We start from the raw sequence: 18115 nt of genomic DNA, 5'->3' as shown, positions 1-18115 counted from the left end.
GCGCCGAGCAGAAGCGCCGGGTGAGGCGGGCGCGCAAAACCACGGTTTAAATGCGGCCGCGGGGAGCAAAAGTCTTTGTGACACGGAGCGCGTGTCCGGCTGCGAGAGACGCGGGAGGGCGCCTTGCCGAAGCGGCGTCAACGAAACAGAAAACAGCCGAACTACCCCCAGCAAAGGGCAAATGATGTCACGGTGGGAATGACAGAGCGCCGGCTCACATCTGTCTACACGTTAAATCGTCGTATTTTAGGATGAGGGGCAAACGGAGACTTACTGCTAATTATCATTTCCTTTTTAATTAGCAGAGGTCCTTCTCCAGGACTCACCTGCTGAGCGCTGGCTGCAGGATGCTTCGGCCTCACTGAGGCGGAAGGAAATGAATGCATCCTGCGGGCACCTGCAGCCCTGCTCCTGAGCTCCTCCTGCTTACAGCAGCAGGGCAGAGAGGGGTGACCCCACGCAGCCCCCAGCCGAGGCCACGCACCTGCAGGACCGGGACCTAGCAATGCAGCTCCCCAAATGCACCGTTAGCTAAGATTAAGATTATCCTGTCAGGAATGATGCGTTCTCAGATAGCAAGTGATAAATCTTCCACAGTGCAGGGGGGGAAAAAAAACGAGGTGGTTGTTGCTGTTCCTGAGCCGTTTAGCAGAAGTGCTTGCAGTGCTGTGTGATGGGAGATGATGCACAAAGCAGCGCATCAGCGGCCGCTCTCCAGGCTGTAACTTCCTATGGCTGCTCCCCCAGGATTTCCCCCTGCGCATCAGATATGTGCCTCACGGGGCCCGTTCCCTGTATAAATTTCAATAAATATCAGTGGTGTTGAAAACAGCTGCGTTCTGGTGTCTGCGCTTATTTTTATCACGGCTGAATGTGGGCAGCCTGCACCGGGCACCGTCAGGAACACCTGCACAGCCCACGGCCAGCAGCACCTCGCACTCTGACGGATGATTTCCATGGCTCCGTGGCTGAGCAGTGAGGCACAGCGCTGCCTTCCCCTCCAGGAGCAGTGGGAGGGCTGCGTGACCTCACCTCATTAATTCCCACAGCATCCTTCAGTCAGTGTCACTCTCCTCATGCCAAGGACTACGCACAGCAAGGGAGAGCAGTGCCTGCAATGCCGGAAATCCAACGGAAAGCACACGAACCCCTGGAGCTGCCACATCTCCAATTATGTTATTTCTGTAATTTCTGTAATAAAAATCATCCAACCAAACTCAGGTGTTCCTCCCAAACTTGTTCCTATGGGACTTGCCCAAAGACTCCGGTAGGTATGGGCTCACTTTACCTTCCCCCCCCGCTCTCCAGCACAACCTCAGTGTGATTCTGATCCTTGGACCATTTGCAGGCTGCAGCCTCCCCAGGGCACAGCAGCCCCCGGACCCCCCCAGGTGCCCCAACCCCCCCCAGGCTGCCTCTCCCTCTCCCACCTGCAGGGTTACAAAGCACAGGAGCACCAGTGTGACTCAAAGCAGAGCACAGCCCCAGAGGGCACGGCCCCGTATTTCTGCAGTGCAGGTACTGACGTCCTTCACTTTGTTTGGGAAGCCCCAGGAGAGCAGGAAGGAAGCAGGGAGCTGGCAAGCATGTGTTTCTTCTTTCTTGCTTGGCGTTAAGTAGAAATTTGCTTGAGGTACGACAGATGACGGCTGTTTACCTACTGGGGCCAACAGCTCCCGCGAGGCAGCGATGGATGGGAGTGCAGGCAGGTTGGACATACATCCCCTGGTTAACACATCGCCCGGTGTCGCTTGGGGGGGGCCCTGGGGACAGAGCTGATGCAGTCGGGCAGAGGTCACAGCCGCACTGTGTGTGGCTCACTCAGACCTGAGGGATTCTGCTGCTGAGCTGCACTCGGTGGCCCGATGTGACCCGAGCCATCATTAAACCATTGGTCTTTCTCCAATGTACCAGGGATCTGCAGTGCAGCGATTTGCGCCCAGCGAGGCATGAATGAAGAGACAGCCCCTTAGCTTCCATTCAGTAAAATCCCCACAGAAGACTGGGCAACGAGATGGGATTTTTGGTGCTTTAGTTACAAAATAGCTAGTGCATTCTACTGCCAAGTGAATGGCGAACCTCACGTGCTTTTAAGACTTCCTTTGCCGGCAAGAAGAGATCCTTTTGCAGCATTTTTCACTAGGAGAACACCTACCCAGAAAATGCTAGTGAATATTTTGCATCAATTCCCAGGTATTTGCATGCTTGGGATGGAGTGCAGTTGCTTGGCATTAGCAGCAGTGCTCCAGCAAGAGTGGCTGGCCCTTCCTCGGGCTGCTCGGATGCCCACGTTACCAAGCAGGGAATTCCCTGCAGCCACGCCTTGCTAATCTGAGCCTTTCCATTTGAGAATGGATTTCTGAGTGAAATGCAGAGCCACAACGATGAAAGCAACACATCAGCTTTGCTAATTTCTAACTCAGTGCTTTGCTTCCGAACAGAGATCTGCAAAGACCCCCAGCTAAAGAGCTCTGCATCGCACAGCCCCGCAATCACCTTCGTTCTGTCGATCGTTACGGACGCAAGGATCGATAATTGCAGAGCAGCTCAGGAGCACCACGTCAGCGCTCACCCCATGTATGTGTGCGCACACAGATGCCAGCACGTCAGCCATCTGCTTCCCCAATGGCCCCAGCAGCAAGAAGGGGCTGGACTCAGCACCACACAGCCCATGCAGCCCTGGATCCCTCAGCAGGAGGCTGGGGGCTCATCTACCTCCCTGGTACAGAACCTGTACCATTTACCATGCATTGCCCTGCCAAAGGACTAAGCTCACTCTCCTAAACGTCCTGGGTGAGATTCTTCAGCTTCTCTCTCTCAAGTGATCTTTACAGCGAAAGTGCATTACAAAAAAAAAAAAGCCAGCAAAATCCACATCAGCTTAATGGCCGCTTGCCACCTGTCATCTAAACTCCTTTGTCTGGGGATGCTTTGAAATCTTCCACGAAGGAGAGATTTCTGCCTCCCAGAAAACTGCCCACGCTTCCTGCTCACAGCTCGGAGGATGATGCAGGCCTGCGGATCTTTGTCCTTTCCTTCAGTGCCCGGCTGAGCTCACCCAGAGCGCACGGCACCGTCCCCACGTTGCTCACGGCCGTCACAGACACACACAGCGCGAGGAGCGGAGAGGGAGGAGCAGCAAAGCCTTCCAGGAGCCACGAGGACGCAGCAATCATTCCAAACGATGCCAGAAACCAACCAACCAACCGGACGTGGACGAGGAGCTCCTTCCCACCCCGCCTGGCCATAGGAACAGGAAAGAAAGCACTCACCTCCCTGCTTACTTCTGTCAAGATAGATTGAAACCCTTCGGGCCAGACCTGTGAGAAGACAGGGATTAGGGGTGACGCCACGGGTCAGCCAGAGCAAAACAAATCTTACAACAGGATTAGAAAAAGCAACTCAAAGCAAAGGACAGGACACAGAGAGAAGCAGCAGCACTGAGAGCAGCACATGCCTCCATCCCGAGCAGCGCTAGTTTGGTCACAGCCCTTCCTGGGAGCAGTGGCTGTGTGCGGGCCTGGCCTGCAGTAGCACTTGTCTGACATTTCCTCTTCAACAAGGAGATCTCGGAAGCTGCACTGAGCCGGCTCTGAGCAGGAGGAGAGCCATGGCCAGAGCCCATCCTGCACAGCCCTGCCACCAGCGGGGAGCTGTGGCCTGAGGGACACCCCATGGAACTGATGGAGAGCAGCACGGGCCCAGCACACACGGAGCTGGGGGGGGAGCAGCCCAAAGGCAGCGCTCGGGGGCTGGGAGCAGCCTCTCACACGGCTGTGTTTTTTCACATTCCGGAACTGCGGTGTTTTAAAGGGCAAAGTCATTCTGAACGAGAATCGTGGCCTGTTCTGCTTTGTCGCAAGGAAACAATACGTAAAATTGCAGAAGTGTGTGCATGACCGCTGCCACAGGAGAGCACCAAGCCGGGCTGGAGCAGACGCAGGGCACGGGGCACTGCTGCTAGGTGAGCTCACAGCCCCAGGACCAGCAGCCCCCGCAGCCTTTCCTATAGGAACCGCCCAACTCCCAAAGCCTCCTGCGATGAAATCACAGCTTCAGGGCACTCCAGGTTTATGTTCTTCCTACGCTGCTCACTGGAAGATGCTTGGCTTTTCCTACAGCTTTTCTGCAGAATTTATGCTGCCTTGAAACACTGGCTATTGACAACATGCTTTGCCTTTTTCTCAGACCTTCCTGTCTCTCGTGTTTGTCATGTGAGAAGCAACGCTGCTTTACTCCAGAGCACCTGGTACTGATGCATCTTTAATTTTGACTTGAAGAGGCTTTCTTGGCACATCGTGTGTGCAGATGCAGATCTAATTAAGATCAAAATCAACACAGTCAACTGCCCACACAGCAGTTTACCAGTGTTTAAGATTCACCCTCCCTAAGTCTCACTCAAGCCGACTGAAGTGCAAGGAGCTGGGGTCAAGCTACTTCTGAGTGAGAGCATCTGACCCAGACAGGGCTCAGCACTTGGTGCATTCAGTTCTCTCACCTCGGGCTGCACAGCACCAGGAAGGTCTGGAGGAGTGCGAGAGGTTAAGCTTTGTGCCTCACCCCGGACCATCCCCCATCACAGCCCCTGAGCAGCTGTTATTGTCAATATCCCATTCCTTTGACAAGCCAGTGATGCCTTCAAGCTTCCAAAGGATGTATTTAGGTATCGCATATTCCTCCCTCCTTTTATAAGAGGGAAAACTGCCTACAAAAGTCAGTATTCTGGTTGCAAGACTATTAAATTCAGAGATGAGTCTGACATGGGGGAAAAGGATGGGAGTGGAGAGAAGGAAATCAATAGTGGGAGCACACAAACCCCAGCAAAACTCCTGAGCTCTGCAGCTTCAAAGATGCATCTTCAGTTTTATGAGCCAGCGCTGGACCACAACTCAAGTCTTGGCAGCAAAAGATAACTGTTCAATAGAGCATCTCATTTCCAAGGGGACTTGATCCACATAGCTCTTTTGAAGTGAGCACAGTTATTTCTCTTTCCACAAAAATCTGCCCTTTTCTTCTTCCGAACCTAGTTCTATTACTCCAAAGGTGAAAGGCAAGGGAAACAGGGCCCAGACTTCCTAAGACCTTACTGGAAAGAAAAAGGCAAACCCACCTTAAAGAGAACAGATTTAAGTTTCAACACGCTTACTTTGGCAAGTGTAACCGTTCAACTCCTAGAGCTAAATCAGCTCTTGCTCAGCTCTTAACCTATTTTGCAATGTCAAACACTGACGCTCTCTAACAACCCTTTCTTCTACATTAAAGCCCTGTAGAGAGGAAGGTGAAGTCAGCAAATGCTATGCCCTTATGTAAGGTACACATAGAAAGCAAGGTAGGAAAATGGAGTTAGCCTGAAGGAGTTCAGTCTACAGCTGTCAGCATCTTCCCTGAACACGACTGATGATGCAGCAAGAAGACGATGTAAGAGCAGTCCAGGGGAATTCCCAGACTTCAGCTGTTCGGGTGAGTCCATCACCAGCACCAAGGAAGCAAGATTTTGAGTCCAGAGATGGTAAATGTTAATCAACATCCTTCACGACAACTGGCATTGGCAAGAAAGGAGCACGGACCAACTGAATGACACTACAAAGGGCAACTTGAGATGACTGCTGGGCACTTTCCTCTCTGCCTACGGACGAATGCGCTCCGCACGTTACCACTGTTTTCATCCTGCTTTTATTGACGTCTCTGCCAAGAGCAAGTTTTGACCATGGCAATTTTCACAGTATGCTGCGGACTTCCAGCAGCTTCTCATCAGTTTTGCACACATACTGCAGCGAGGCACAGAGCCTAACGTTACCTCAAATGCAGTTCCTCATTCCTAAAACACCGGAGACGAAACAGGAGGTATTAAGGAAAACAGCAGATACGAGCTCAACAAGGCAGCACTGGTAAAATCCAATGAATAGCTAAAAGAGCTGTGTCAGACTCCCGTGATGAGCCACAAGCTCCAAAATGAGAACTGTCAGATTTTAAGGTCAGAATGAGTGATGGTGGTCATCTTACCTGACCTCCCGCACAGCACAAGGCAGAGAATCTCACCCAGCAATTCCTGCATTAATCCCACAAGCACTGATTGAACTACAGCGCATCTAGAAAAACCTGTAGCCTTGATTAAAACTATTCAAGTGACAGAGAAACCCCATTAGAGCATTAGTACATTATCAGGTCTCAGAGGGACAGAATGTCCATCTCCTCTAATATCTTCAAACAGACTTCAGGATTACCTAAACTGGTCTTCTGGTTTCATCCTGTGCATGGCAGGATGCCAGGGCTCCTTTTTACATCTTTTTCTAAGTTTCCTAGCATCCAAAGCGGTTCAGTGTTTAACTGGGCTGTCCTGCAAGTGTCAGACCTGCACTGCGTATTCTCTTGCCACCTCCTGACCCACAACGAGCAGTGGACAGTAAGTGCTAGAATTGAGCTAAATGAAGTCAGAGGTGCAACATGCAAAGCTGTGCGAAGGCTGAGCAGTCCATCAGAAGGAAAGAGGCAGTATGTGAGCCACTATCCCACCCAGAAGGGAAGAACAAACTCCTGCTACCACGAGCACAGAGCAGGGCAGTTCCACCGTTGTTCTACAGATCTCTCCTTAGGAACAGCCTAGAGGAACACCTGGCCAAGACGGCTGCTGTGAGGCTTGTAAAGAACAGGCACTTTGTGCCCTTCTGCACCCCAGCAAGAGGCTGCTCTAGTTGTTCTTCAGCACGCGTGGGAGGTCGTCGTGTTGGACTTTTAGCCTTGGTGGTTTGTTTTATGAGAAACAGAAAAGTAATTCCTCCCCAAAACTTGGCCAAAGGCCATTCCAGAAAGGCAGAGACTGTTAAACAAGGATGTTACCGGTGGTTGATGTTGAGAAACCCATTTTACTCTATTCATCCCTAGAAAAAACAGCATGAATTACCTTTCACTTCCCACCCCCCCCCTCCCCCTCGCCCCGAAGGTAGGGGACCCACCTCGTGTAGTTGGCAGCATGTCTGACAGCCCCTGCCAAGCCGTTACCATCTCTGGGTTCTTCTCCAGGTCTGCAAAGTTCTTCCATACTCTGATGGCACCATCATCTTGGGAAGCACAAAGAAAGAGAACGCCATGCCGTGTCATTGCCAATAGAACCCTCATAATTGTGCACAATAAAAGGAAGAGGAGCAGCACCGTACTCATAACCAGCTCCAGGACTGAGAGCGTCACTGGAACTTAATACTTTTTATTAGAGTTGTTTTTTCTTTAATCTTATTCCATAAAGCCTAAAGGATTGTTCCACTGGGAACAGCTCTAGAACTTTTCTCCTTCCTACAAATAACACCTGACATTAGATGTCGTACATCTCTTTGACCAATTTTCTCTAGGAACTGTCTCTGTCCTCCTTGCTACTGGCACTGAGAACCACTTAAATACCCTCCTAAATACAAAATACAGCCCCACAAAGAAGCTGAATCAAAGCCCAGCCCATCAGCAGCAAATCTTTGAAGTACATCGTGTATTTTTTTTCAATTTGTTCCCCATCTGTGAAACTTTTGTGCTAAGAATCAATAAATTGAAAGAAAAATGTCCTAAAGGCCCTCTCAAATCCTCTTCCACCTCTCTTAATTATACCCAACCTGTACGTTTCAGCACCAAGTTTGAAAAGCTATTGAAAACACTTAGACTGACAGGTTTAGAATGGTTCCTTGGGAGTGAAGCATTTCTTACTCACGGCTTTACAGGCCAATGAATGAGAAAAAGCTCTTCATGCTTCCTTACATGATGCAACAGGGCATTCTGGAGAACTGCTTCCCTGGCTGAGACACAGGGATTAGAGAGACTCGCACAAAAACGCAGAACTATTGGAGATGTTCAGTGCCTAAAACAATCCCTGTCTGCTCTGGACTTCAACCAGCTCCAGCAACAAAACCTCATTCCTCATACTTTGGCTGCAGCACGATTTCCCCTTCAGCTCTGAAGGCAGCTTTTAACCAGCTAAGGAGCACGGTGCCCGAGAAGCGGCACAGGAGGTTGCTGTGAACTTGCCGTGCCAGGTAGAGACTCAGAATGCTGTAACAAATAAAGCCGTGCCTGGAAAGGGTTTCAGCAAAGTGTTTGATTTGTTTGCTATTTGAGAACACTGCAGCACTTACATAAGCTGTTCAGATATTTCAATGATGCCAGAAGCAATTGTCGGGTTCGATCCTGGAAGCGCTTCAACTGAGACCACACGGGCGAGGGGAAGGGCCGGGCTGGGCCAAATGCAGAGCAGGGAGAGCAAGAGGTACAGCACAGCTCCCAGGGACCCGAATTCTGAGAAGGCTCCCCAGGTCCCATCCTGCCACACAGAGAGCTGCACTGCTTACCTGTGGCAGTCAGCAGCAAGGAGCAGTCCTGCCCGTTCAGGTACTCCATCGCCGTGATCCTGGTGTACCGTGGGTTCCCGTTGTGGAAGTAATCCAGTTTTTCCCCTTTCTCCCAGTCCCAGAAACTTTGGGAGGAAAGAACACTAAGTCAGTTCTTGGATTTCTGCATAAGCTATCCAAGAGATCTACATTACAGCTAAACTAAAAGCTGCATACACTGCACAGCAGTTCAATTTGTTCTTCGATACCCAGGCTCGCTTCACGAACCATGTAGGCCCACCCTCTGCAAAAGAACTAGAGCACAAGCCCAGCAGTGAGGAACGACTGCAACCCGGGCTCCCGTGCAGCCCCATAACCCGGCACCTTCTGCACAAGGACGGCAACGCTGGCGGCCGCAGCGCCGAGCTGCAGCACCAACGCACGCGGAGCGAGCCCCACAACCACGACGTGCACGGAGGAACCCTCACCAGATGCTGTCCTTGTCGGCGACGGCGATGCAGGGCGTGAAGGGGTGGAACTTCACCACGGAGGGGACGCCGGGGTTCCTGTTGAGGAAGATCTGATCATCCAGCCGGGAGATGCCTGGGGGGGACAGCAGGCAGCAGCTCAGCGCCCGGCGGAGGGATGGGGACCGCGCTGCTCCCCAGGAGCCGACAGAGACCCCGGGCACAACACAGCCCCAGCCCCAGCCCCTCCGTGCTGCCACACGTCTCAGCCCAAGGTATAAAGTAAACCCTGCAGTGACAAATGCTGGGATCCTTCTTTTGCTAACTGATCAAACAGAGCAAGCCCAGCCACGTGCTTCTTTAAGCATTTGGCGACCAAAGAAGTGGGTGGCAACGGGGCTCAGATCACTCGGTTGGAACTGGTTAAGGTCCCCCCCAGCCCAACCATTCCATGACTCTATGAAGTATCAGCTTGTGTCGATGCAGAAACCCACTTCTCTTTTTGCCAAAATAAAACAAAAGAAACCTACTTTATTCAAATTACAGTATTCCGTTTTAGCTTGTGGATTATTTATTTAGCCTTCCAGTTCAGTTCTTTTAGATTTTAGGTTAATTTCCAAATGAAAAATATATTTTCCACTGAGATTTCCAAATGGTGGCTACAGACCTTCCCCTCCTCTCTTTAGAGCACTTCATGATTTGCAAACAGTGTTGGTAACCCCTGGAACTGCATTTTTTAGCAGTGTGAATCCATCACACAGAACTGTAAGCTCAAGAGACGTTCACTCAGTCCTGGTTAGTTTAAGCATGCATCCATTTAATTTCATTTCCATTAAGGGATTCTAAGTTTATTCTAATTCCTTTTAATATTTCAGATTTTCTTTTCTTTTTTTTTTTTTAATGAATACTGGCACTTCAGGTGCTCAGGTCAAGCAACCAAATATGAACACTGTCTACAAAAAGGTTTTTCTTCAGGCGAGCATGAACAATCCCCTTTTTTGTATTCAAAAAGATCCCCCAAGCCATTTCCTGGGCTCCAGTTTCATTTCTCTATTATTCTGGTTTATGATACTCTGCAGTTCCATGACATTAAAGCTCCCTGTCGAGCCCAGCAAACCTCCAGAGAGCGAGGTGCTGCAGCAGGCTGTGCCTCCAGCACTGAGCCCTGCACTCAGCACATCAGTTTCTCCAGCTCCATGCACCTCAGATCCCGGCCTGGGGGGAACAGCACCCACAGAAGGACCCTGCCCCAGGGGCTGCGGGCAGGGATCTGGCCTGTGCCAGGTTCTGAGGGCTTGCAGAGCTCCAGTTTGAGCTGGTGATCCAGCACGACCTTGTGCCCTAGCTGAGCACCCCGCTCACACCTGAACAGGGCATTTCTTAACACAGAGCTGCAATTAACTTTCCAAATGGAAGACACATGTTTGGCACTTAAAGTGGTCGCTCCCCTGCCCTGGGGTACCAAACCAGCAGCTGGTAACGGGAAGGGCAATGACAAGCAGCAAAACAGCTGACAGCAGCATGAGCCCCTGCCACCCAGCCCAAGAACAGGGACCTCTGCCTCTGAGGGTCAGCACTTGTGCTATTAATGGGGATTACAGCCCAGTGTGGTGCTGGGAGCCCCAGGGAGCTGCCTGCAGCATGGCAAGAGGGGCACTCACCCTTCTGAATGATCTTCTGGGCTTGCTTCCTGACGCGGGCGTTGCGCAGGAACCGCCACTCCCTCTCTTTGCGGATCTGGCTCTCCAGGTCGTGCTCCTCCGGGATCTTTCCGTGCATCAGCACGGTCACAACATAAAACAGTAAATCAGAACTCCACAAATCACCCCTCGCAAACACGTGTGTTCAGCTCAGACCAAGCCATGACACCTTAGCATCTCCGTGCAGCACACAGAGGAGCTCAAGGGACCTTCTGATTTCAGCCTTCCCACCACCTGTGAAACCTTCCCCTTTCCTTTTGCTGCCCTCATCTTGAGATGAAAGAGAGAGCACGGCTTTGATACAGGCTGAAAGCTATGAACACATTAAAATCTACCTTTCAACAGAGAACTGCAGGCCAAAGAATGCATTGCTTTATTCCCGACTTCCTGAGATGCTTGAATTACCAGCAACGACATCCACTACTAATGGCAACTGTTTTTGTTTGCAGGAAGATGATTATACAAAACGTGTCTTCTGCTTCACGCTTAAAAAATTATCCCAGACTAGCAAACATCGCTGCTCTAGAAACATCTTTGGGTCAGTGAAGATGAGCTGGCTTCCTTTGATGGAGGAAATGATGCTGTTCTGGGCAGAGAGTGCCCTGGAGAAGGGTGACATAAAGACAAAGTCCTTTTGCTCCTTCCCCTTCCCCACAGACACACACTTCTTTTTTCCTGACTAAGAAAGTACTTAAATCACCTGCCACTGTTATATGCGCTATCTTCAAAATGTATTATGCTCTGGAAAACAACCATTACTGAGCTGAATTGCTGCTGCTTTAAAATAAGAAACCCACCCTTTCTGCTGGGGAAAAAAAAAAGGACTGCTATTTCAATTTTTCAAGAATATGACATCTATTAGAAAGGCAGTGACAAATGACCAATAATGTAGAGCAATAAACAAACCTAAGATAAAATACATCAAAGTCGATTTGAGAGTACGGAGATTACAGCTACACCTTAATGAAAATCCGGCTTCTCTGGGAATAAATTAAAGTAGGACCTGGGAGGCCAGGGGATGAGCGGGGCACGAACACAACAGCACATTTTCCTGGGGGCACCCAGCAGCTCTCTCAGTTTAGGGCCAACAAACCCAGTTTGCAGCAGACAGAGGCACTCCTCTGCTTTCTAGCACATGAAGAATATTGGATTAAAGGAGCTGCTGGGCTTCTCGGCTCTGAAGAAAAAGAACTTTTCTGAGGAGGCTGAGCTGAAAGCTGCTTTGTTATCTGATTTCGGCAATAAACATTCTTCCTGTAATGAGATCTGCTGAACTACACTTCTCATTTCCAAGTGCTGCCAATACGTGTGACCGCACAGAGGTGCTGGGTACCAGTTCAGCTCGGTGTGCTGCAGGGCACAGCGTGCTTGTGGCAGACAGACACGGCTCTGACCGGCTGAGCCCCCAGACCAGCACTGCAGGGAGCACAGAGAGCTGCCGCATCCAGTGCAATGCAGCACTTCCCCCGTTCCCAGCAGCCTGCAGGTCAGAGCTGGGTGGGCGATCTCATCGGGAGGGTGCAAGAACAGAGGAGAAGAAAGGGGAGATTTAGGTCAGGTGGGAGGAGGAAATTCTTCACCCAGAGGTGGTGAGGCCCCGGCACTGCCCAGAGCTGTGGGTGCCCCATCCCTGGAGGTGTCTGAGGCCGTGGATGGGCCCCGGGCAGCCTGAGCTCTGGGGCAATTAGCCCACACCAGGGGTGGGGCTGTGGGGCCGTGAGGTCCCTTCCAACACAGGCATGCTGTGATTCTGTGATAATTCTGTAAGACGAGCCCCACAGAACACGTCAGTAGGGAACTTCTGGTGGTGCAGAAGCACAGGATTATGTCAGGACACGTGTGTAATAGAGCAGTGACCCCCAGCTCAGCTGCTGCTGGCTGGAAAACCAGAAATTATTATTCAAAAGAACCAGCTATTTAGGCTCATTATTCATGTCTTTATCCCCCCTCCCATCCAGCTCGCATTTAAGCATTAGAAAGTCATTTTAGTAAACAACAGCCAGTCTTTGGCTGCTGCTCAGCTCTCCTCCGAGCAGAGCTCCCAGAGCTACGTGGGAGTAGCAAACTGTGCTACATGATGAGGATCATGACATGGCTCCGATTCCCCGCATCTCAGAGCTTCCACTCAGACACAAACCAGCGACAATCCCGAAACCTCCCACCAAGTGGTGTCATCCGAAAGCCAACCAAGTTCTGCTTCTTTAATGCTCTGTCCCTCCATGCCGGCGTGGAAGCCGGTATTTGGATGGGAGCGGGGAAAATGCAGCAGTCTGCTCCCGTAGTAAATACAGCTTGTCCCTGCCTAGTGTTACTGCAGCAACCGCACAGAGGGCTCCCTCCTCCACCAGGACTTTGAGCAACGGCCAAGACACAGAGCAGGGAGCGCTGAAGCGAGGGCTGGGATTTTTCAGGAAGGATTCCTTATGTAATTCTCACCTTCCAGGATCCTTCTCAGCTCCTGCCTGCATGTTCTGCCAGCCCTGGGAGCAGCAGATGCTGGCTCCGCTCTCCTTGACTCAGGGCTTCCTGACAGCTGGCAGCAAGGCTTTCCTGTGCCGTGCGGTCCAAGGCCGCCCGTGGCGAGCAGAACAGCCCTTGGCCATCACAGCTTTAGGAAGGGGAACGACTTCTGGAGAGATGAGAGCTGCGGTAGGGACCTGTTTTTTTCCTGGCACACCGAGGATTTACAATGCGGTGTTTTCTTTCTCCGTGTATTTGATTAGATAATCGATAAATCAAAAGCGGTATGATGGCTTGAATCCGAGCCAGTGATTTACACTGGAAATTAATCCCTCAATCTTTCCAATGAAAGCATTCTCATAGCAAGGTCTACGAAGCAAAGCTGAATTCATAAATTAAATATGACTAAGATGCACTCACAGTCATTTTATGTTTATTCATTACAGGAATAGTTGTCTTATCTTTCCCTGTTTATGACGGTAGGCAGCATCTCCAAATGAAGTATTGGAATTGCACATCAGCGTCATCTTTTTCCATCAGTACTCCGCAGACTTTACTCGTTGCCTTTTTCATAAGGCTAAAGCTCCCAAAAGACAGCAGCTGCAAGCCAGGGCTGTTTGTTCCTTATTGATGCGGGAACAGATTCTAGGAAAGGAGCGCGCTTTGGAAATTCAGCCAAGACACGAGTTAGCGGATGGCTGGCGCTGCCTGGTTACACAAGCAGCCATCAAGACGTGCCAAAGGAAGCTGGAGTAGTGGGACTTCTCCCTGTACCCTGCACACGTACCACCCACCCTCATTAGAAAGCCACATACAATTCCCTGGTAGTCAGTATAACACGCAAGGTTTTCGGCAGGAAGACCTCCACTGGGCCTCTGAAGGCTGCTTTACAAAAGTAATGGGGAAATCAATTCACTTCCTCGTTTCATTAGGAAGCGCAGATTTTCTTTTGAGCAAACCTTACCTAAAATGCTGCTGTTGAGGACACCCTGTGCTCAGAAAATGCAGTTCAAGGCAGTGAATGTTACCAACCCAAACCACGGGAGCTAAGAGAACATGCATACTGCTACTCCTGCTATTACAGTAATAGCTGAAGAGACAGATCACTGTGCACATGTGCATATGGATGTAGCCTGGAGCATCTCAGTTCTCACGGTGAGACTCTGAACCCTTTGGGACTCACTGCAGTGAAAGGAAGCCTGAAATTTTCATTTCCAGGACTCCCCCTCCCTGGTTTCTACAAATTAATATGGGAACGCTCCGTATGTTTTCTTTCCTCCCCCAATTTTCTTAATGTTATGCACACGAAGTACTAAACCTATATATATATACACACACACACAGCTCCCCATCTACACATTGAAACTGCATTTTGATTGGCTGTCTACTGTGATTTATTGTATTAATAAAGACACCCCTCTTATTTCCTTAGAAAGTAGACAAATGTTTTTAATAAGAACTAAGAGATGGAAGAACATCCTCCTCTGTTTCCTTTACTCTCCTCTGGACTTGAATTGAGACACTGAAACTCATCTTGATGAGAGAAAACCCCACTATAAAGCTTGACCGAGCCCCATGGGCCAGATGTATTTTCTAATGAGTTATCCTGCTAATGATATCAGAAGAAAGTTAATTTCACTAGCAGCTGAGGAAGTGTCAGGCAATCACTCTAGCATCTAGTCTTTCCTCCTGGTGATTTTCTAAACAAATTAAAGCTACGTGGAAACCTAGCTGCCATGTAACTGGTTTTCTGATATCCTTAAATGTGGGGGCAATTACCTCACCTCATCACCAAACAACGTAACACGCCTAAAGAAGGGAAGGAGCAGTAACAGATGGCTCAGTGGCAATTCTTAGATGAGACAGCACATAAAATGTGCCATTTCTTTGCACATTCTGAAGATTTAAACATCAGTGGTTGCATAATAGCATCCACTGCTGAGTTGCTCAGGTAGTGGCATTAATACAAACTGTGCATTATAGCTCACGTTAATTGCAACACCTCCGAAAGTTGAGCTGAAAGTTCTGTTACAGTTTGTGCTGCCTGAATCCCAGGGTACCTGGAGTCAGCTTCATTGTGGTTGCTAATACTAAGGCAAGGTTTACTGCTTATTCTGATTTCACACTTAAGATTGAAACCCAATCTTTTGCTAAAAGATTCTGGGAATTTAACAGTTTTTGTTTCCAGTCACTGACGATCTCTGCTCATCCCTGAAGAGCTCTGTTTTGTCTTGTTGTTGTTGTTTTTCCTAGAATAAAGCTTTAGTGTATCTCTCGCTTCACATAAAACCAACTCAGAGTTACCAGAAAGCACTCAATTCTAAAGAGATCTCAACGGAGATTTGTCATTACAACCCTCATTCTTTGCTGTAATCAGGTTTTTTTTTGTTGAACTTTGAAAAGAATAATGACTCCTCTGAAGTTTTCCCCATGCTGCCATGCAGAATTCCAGTAGCTGTCACATTCTCCCTGCCTAGGTGAAGGAATCAAGATGGGGTGCAGGTAAGCACAGCTTACAAGGACAGCTCCCAGGTCACACCTGAGTACAGAGCCATGCCTCACTTCAAAGGGAGGGTATGTCCTGTTGTCCCCATCTTCACTCAAGAACCTCTTCCCCATTTTCACATTCTTTCTTGAAAGTATTCTATGGGTGCAGGGGTTTTGCTCCGGGCTTTGTCCCTACTAATACCTGACCTTTCTGGCTCTCACTGCCTCTTCTGCTCCCTGTGATAGGCAGTGGTCACACAGCTCATCAGAGCAGAATGATGGAAATACGTCCATTCCTTTCCCTCCTCACACAGAAGAGGAAAAGAAAGCAAAGAGAACAGAGGAAGCCACTAGGCTATGCTGAGGACCAGCATCTCAACCTTTCAAGAGCTGCCGTGTCGTGATTCAGAAAGCATTCAGAGAAAACAACCAAGTATTACCTTCATGACTGGCTGAGCAAAGTACTTCGCGCTCCAGTCACAAAACCCCGTCTGCACCGTGGCTGAAATGAAACTTTTGTGTCCAACGGTGTCATCGGCATCATCAGTAGTCTGTGCAGAAAGAGAACAGGACGTTATCCCATGTCCACCTCGCTTGCAGGGGCAAGCTGTAAACACAGTGATACCCAGACAGCCTGGGACAGATCCCTGAGCAGAGAAAAGCCCCCCAAAACACTGCCAAGAGTACGAAGATTTCTGTGTCTAGCTCCAAGACCGCTGGCATTACATGAACTGCTCAGAAATGCACAACAGCCTCATCTGCACAGCACACAACACAACCAGGCTACAGTATGAATCACGAGCTGAAGTGTCAGAGTAGCACAAAAATGATGTCCCAGGATGAGGTTCCTCGTGGTCTACACAAGAATCTGGCACGAGGAACAGTGGTGAGGGGAAGATGATTCAGGATAAAGCACAGCAGGACCCAGATTCAGATCAAGGCCATATATGCATTAAATGTCTGTAATAAAGCATAAGACATCAGAAAAAAAAAAAAAAAGAAAGAAATAGCACTCCATTCGCCCAGGCTTCATCCAATTCTTCAGAACTATGAGCCAGGCTGTTGCTGCTATCCCCATTAGAATTGAAGGTGTTCCTATTAACGCTTTGACAATTTTTTCTTGGAATCACTCAGAAGCATTGGCTCTGCACAAATGCTAGTTTAAGTGAAGAGCAGGTACTTCTCAGCAGTCACAGCACCTGAAATCTGTGCTGTCCTCTTGGCCCAAGTGTTGCCAGACACACACCTCAGCATCCCCACCTCCCCCTTCCATAACGCCAGGAAGGAGGCTCAGCATCCTGCCTTCATCACGCTGTGTGCATTAGAACACACAGCAGAGCACACCTGCTGTCTTTTCCAGTTCCCTCTCACAGAGTAAGCCCCAGAAACATCCTGGAAATGCTCTGAAGTAAAGGGAGGGGTAAACATCAAACTACTGTCAGCTGGCTGGGGCCGGGGCACTGACCACAGCCAAGTGCTACATTCCAGTGATGGCCACAAGTGCACCTGAGTGTGCCCGGACTCAGACATACTTGTCTGAGATGACTCATGTGAAGTCATCTGAAGGTGACATTCAGAATCCTTTGTGCACGTTACGGCATTCCTCTGCCTGGCACCACATTAGTGCTTCGTGCTTCTGTAAATAGAAAAACACCCAGTGCCCGATGACTGTCATCTGAATGCTCACATGGATGCAACCCCCCCCGTTGGCTTGATGCTGAAAAGAGGAGACATCACAGCTCTTGGCTGCCCAGATGTCTTCCAGCAGAGCGACCTGTACTGAGCTCTGGTCTTCCCAGCGCCAGTCTGGGCTTACATCTGCCTCTGTGCTTAGTGAAGAGGGGCTGCCAAGCACAGAGTGGGTCAGGACTGTGGTCAAGGAGGTGAATCTGCTGCTGTAAGGGCATCTCCCAGTATCTCAAGAGAAACATCTCCCTGCGTGTTGAAGGAGGAGGAATCCTCCCCTTGTCCACCTCTGTCCACGCTTTGCTGAGGTGGGAGAAAAAGCACCTGACAGAGATGCAGCTGTGCATTATCGCCCAGGCAGACAAATGTTTGCGAAAGAATCAACAATCAACTCAGATTAAATGCTTCTTGGTGGCAGCAGAAGTGAGTAATGTCCTCCATCAGAGCCATAAAACAAAACATATCCTGAAGAAAAAAATTAATCCATTTTTATTTTACCGGTTAAAAGAAGCTAACCTGGCTTTAGCAGCAGCTAGAGGCAAATGAAGGATATGCAGAAATAAAACGCAACGAACAGAAAGTGTAACAAAGCCCAGTGGAGCAGGGAATCAGAACTGAAGGCAAAGTGCCTTTACCTGTTCTGGCCCTTTGTCAAACATTTTCCTTGTTCTGGGGAACTGGTGGGAGTGCGGAGTGTACTGAACCCCCATGTTGCCCACGTTGGCAGGTCGCACAGACGTGATGTCCCGGCTGACCGGCTGCTTTGTCACATCATTTGTCAGGCTGGAGCTGCTTGTGCTCGTGGTTGGAGGTGATCCTCTACAGATCAAAAGAGTAAAAGGATTTAGATAGCAGCAGACGTGTGACTTGCCCTCATTTTCTGAACCACTCTGATACGTATCCCCTGACACCTGGCACGTCTCACTAAGCTGCAGTCCTGACATGCTTTCCACCTCTGAGAATCAGCCCGGTTCTACAAGCAGTTCAGTGCTCCCTCTCACAGCAGAAACAA

General features: G+C 49.6%; 1 protein-coding gene across 3 annotated transcripts in view; it reads right to left on the bottom strand.

Annotated features, from left to right (window-relative positions):
- RPTOR (regulatory associated protein of MTOR complex 1) overlaps nt 1–18115 on the bottom strand; it is a 120910-nt gene that overhangs the window by 8107 nt on the left and 94688 nt on the right. For 2 of the 3 annotated variants that reach the window (XM_021414621.1, XM_021414623.1), the window contains 7 exons: nt 17739–17922; nt 15858–15968; nt 10432–10537; nt 8792–8906; nt 8325–8449; nt 6954–7058; nt 3273–3320 (listed from right to left, as the gene is read on the bottom strand). In XM_021414621.1, the coding sequence (XP_021270296.1) occupies nt 3273–3320; nt 6954–7058; nt 8325–8449; nt 8792–8906; nt 10432–10537; nt 15858–15968; nt 17739–17922 (794 nt within the window). The remainder of the gene's footprint in view (nt 1–3272; nt 3321–6953; nt 7059–8324; nt 8450–8791; nt 8907–10431; nt 10538–15857; nt 15969–17738; nt 17923–18115) is intronic. The other variant, XM_021414622.1, reaches the window with a different exon arrangement.

The sequence above is a fragment of the Numida meleagris genome, chromosome 17 (assembly GCF_002078875.1).
Source record: "Numida meleagris isolate 19003 breed g44 Domestic line chromosome 17, NumMel1.0, whole genome shotgun sequence".
NCBI classification, from domain to species: domain Eukaryota; kingdom Metazoa; phylum Chordata; class Aves; order Galliformes; family Numididae; genus Numida; species Numida meleagris.
The sequence above is the reverse complement of the archived record's forward strand: the minus strand, read 5'-3'. Positions and strand labels throughout refer to the sequence as shown.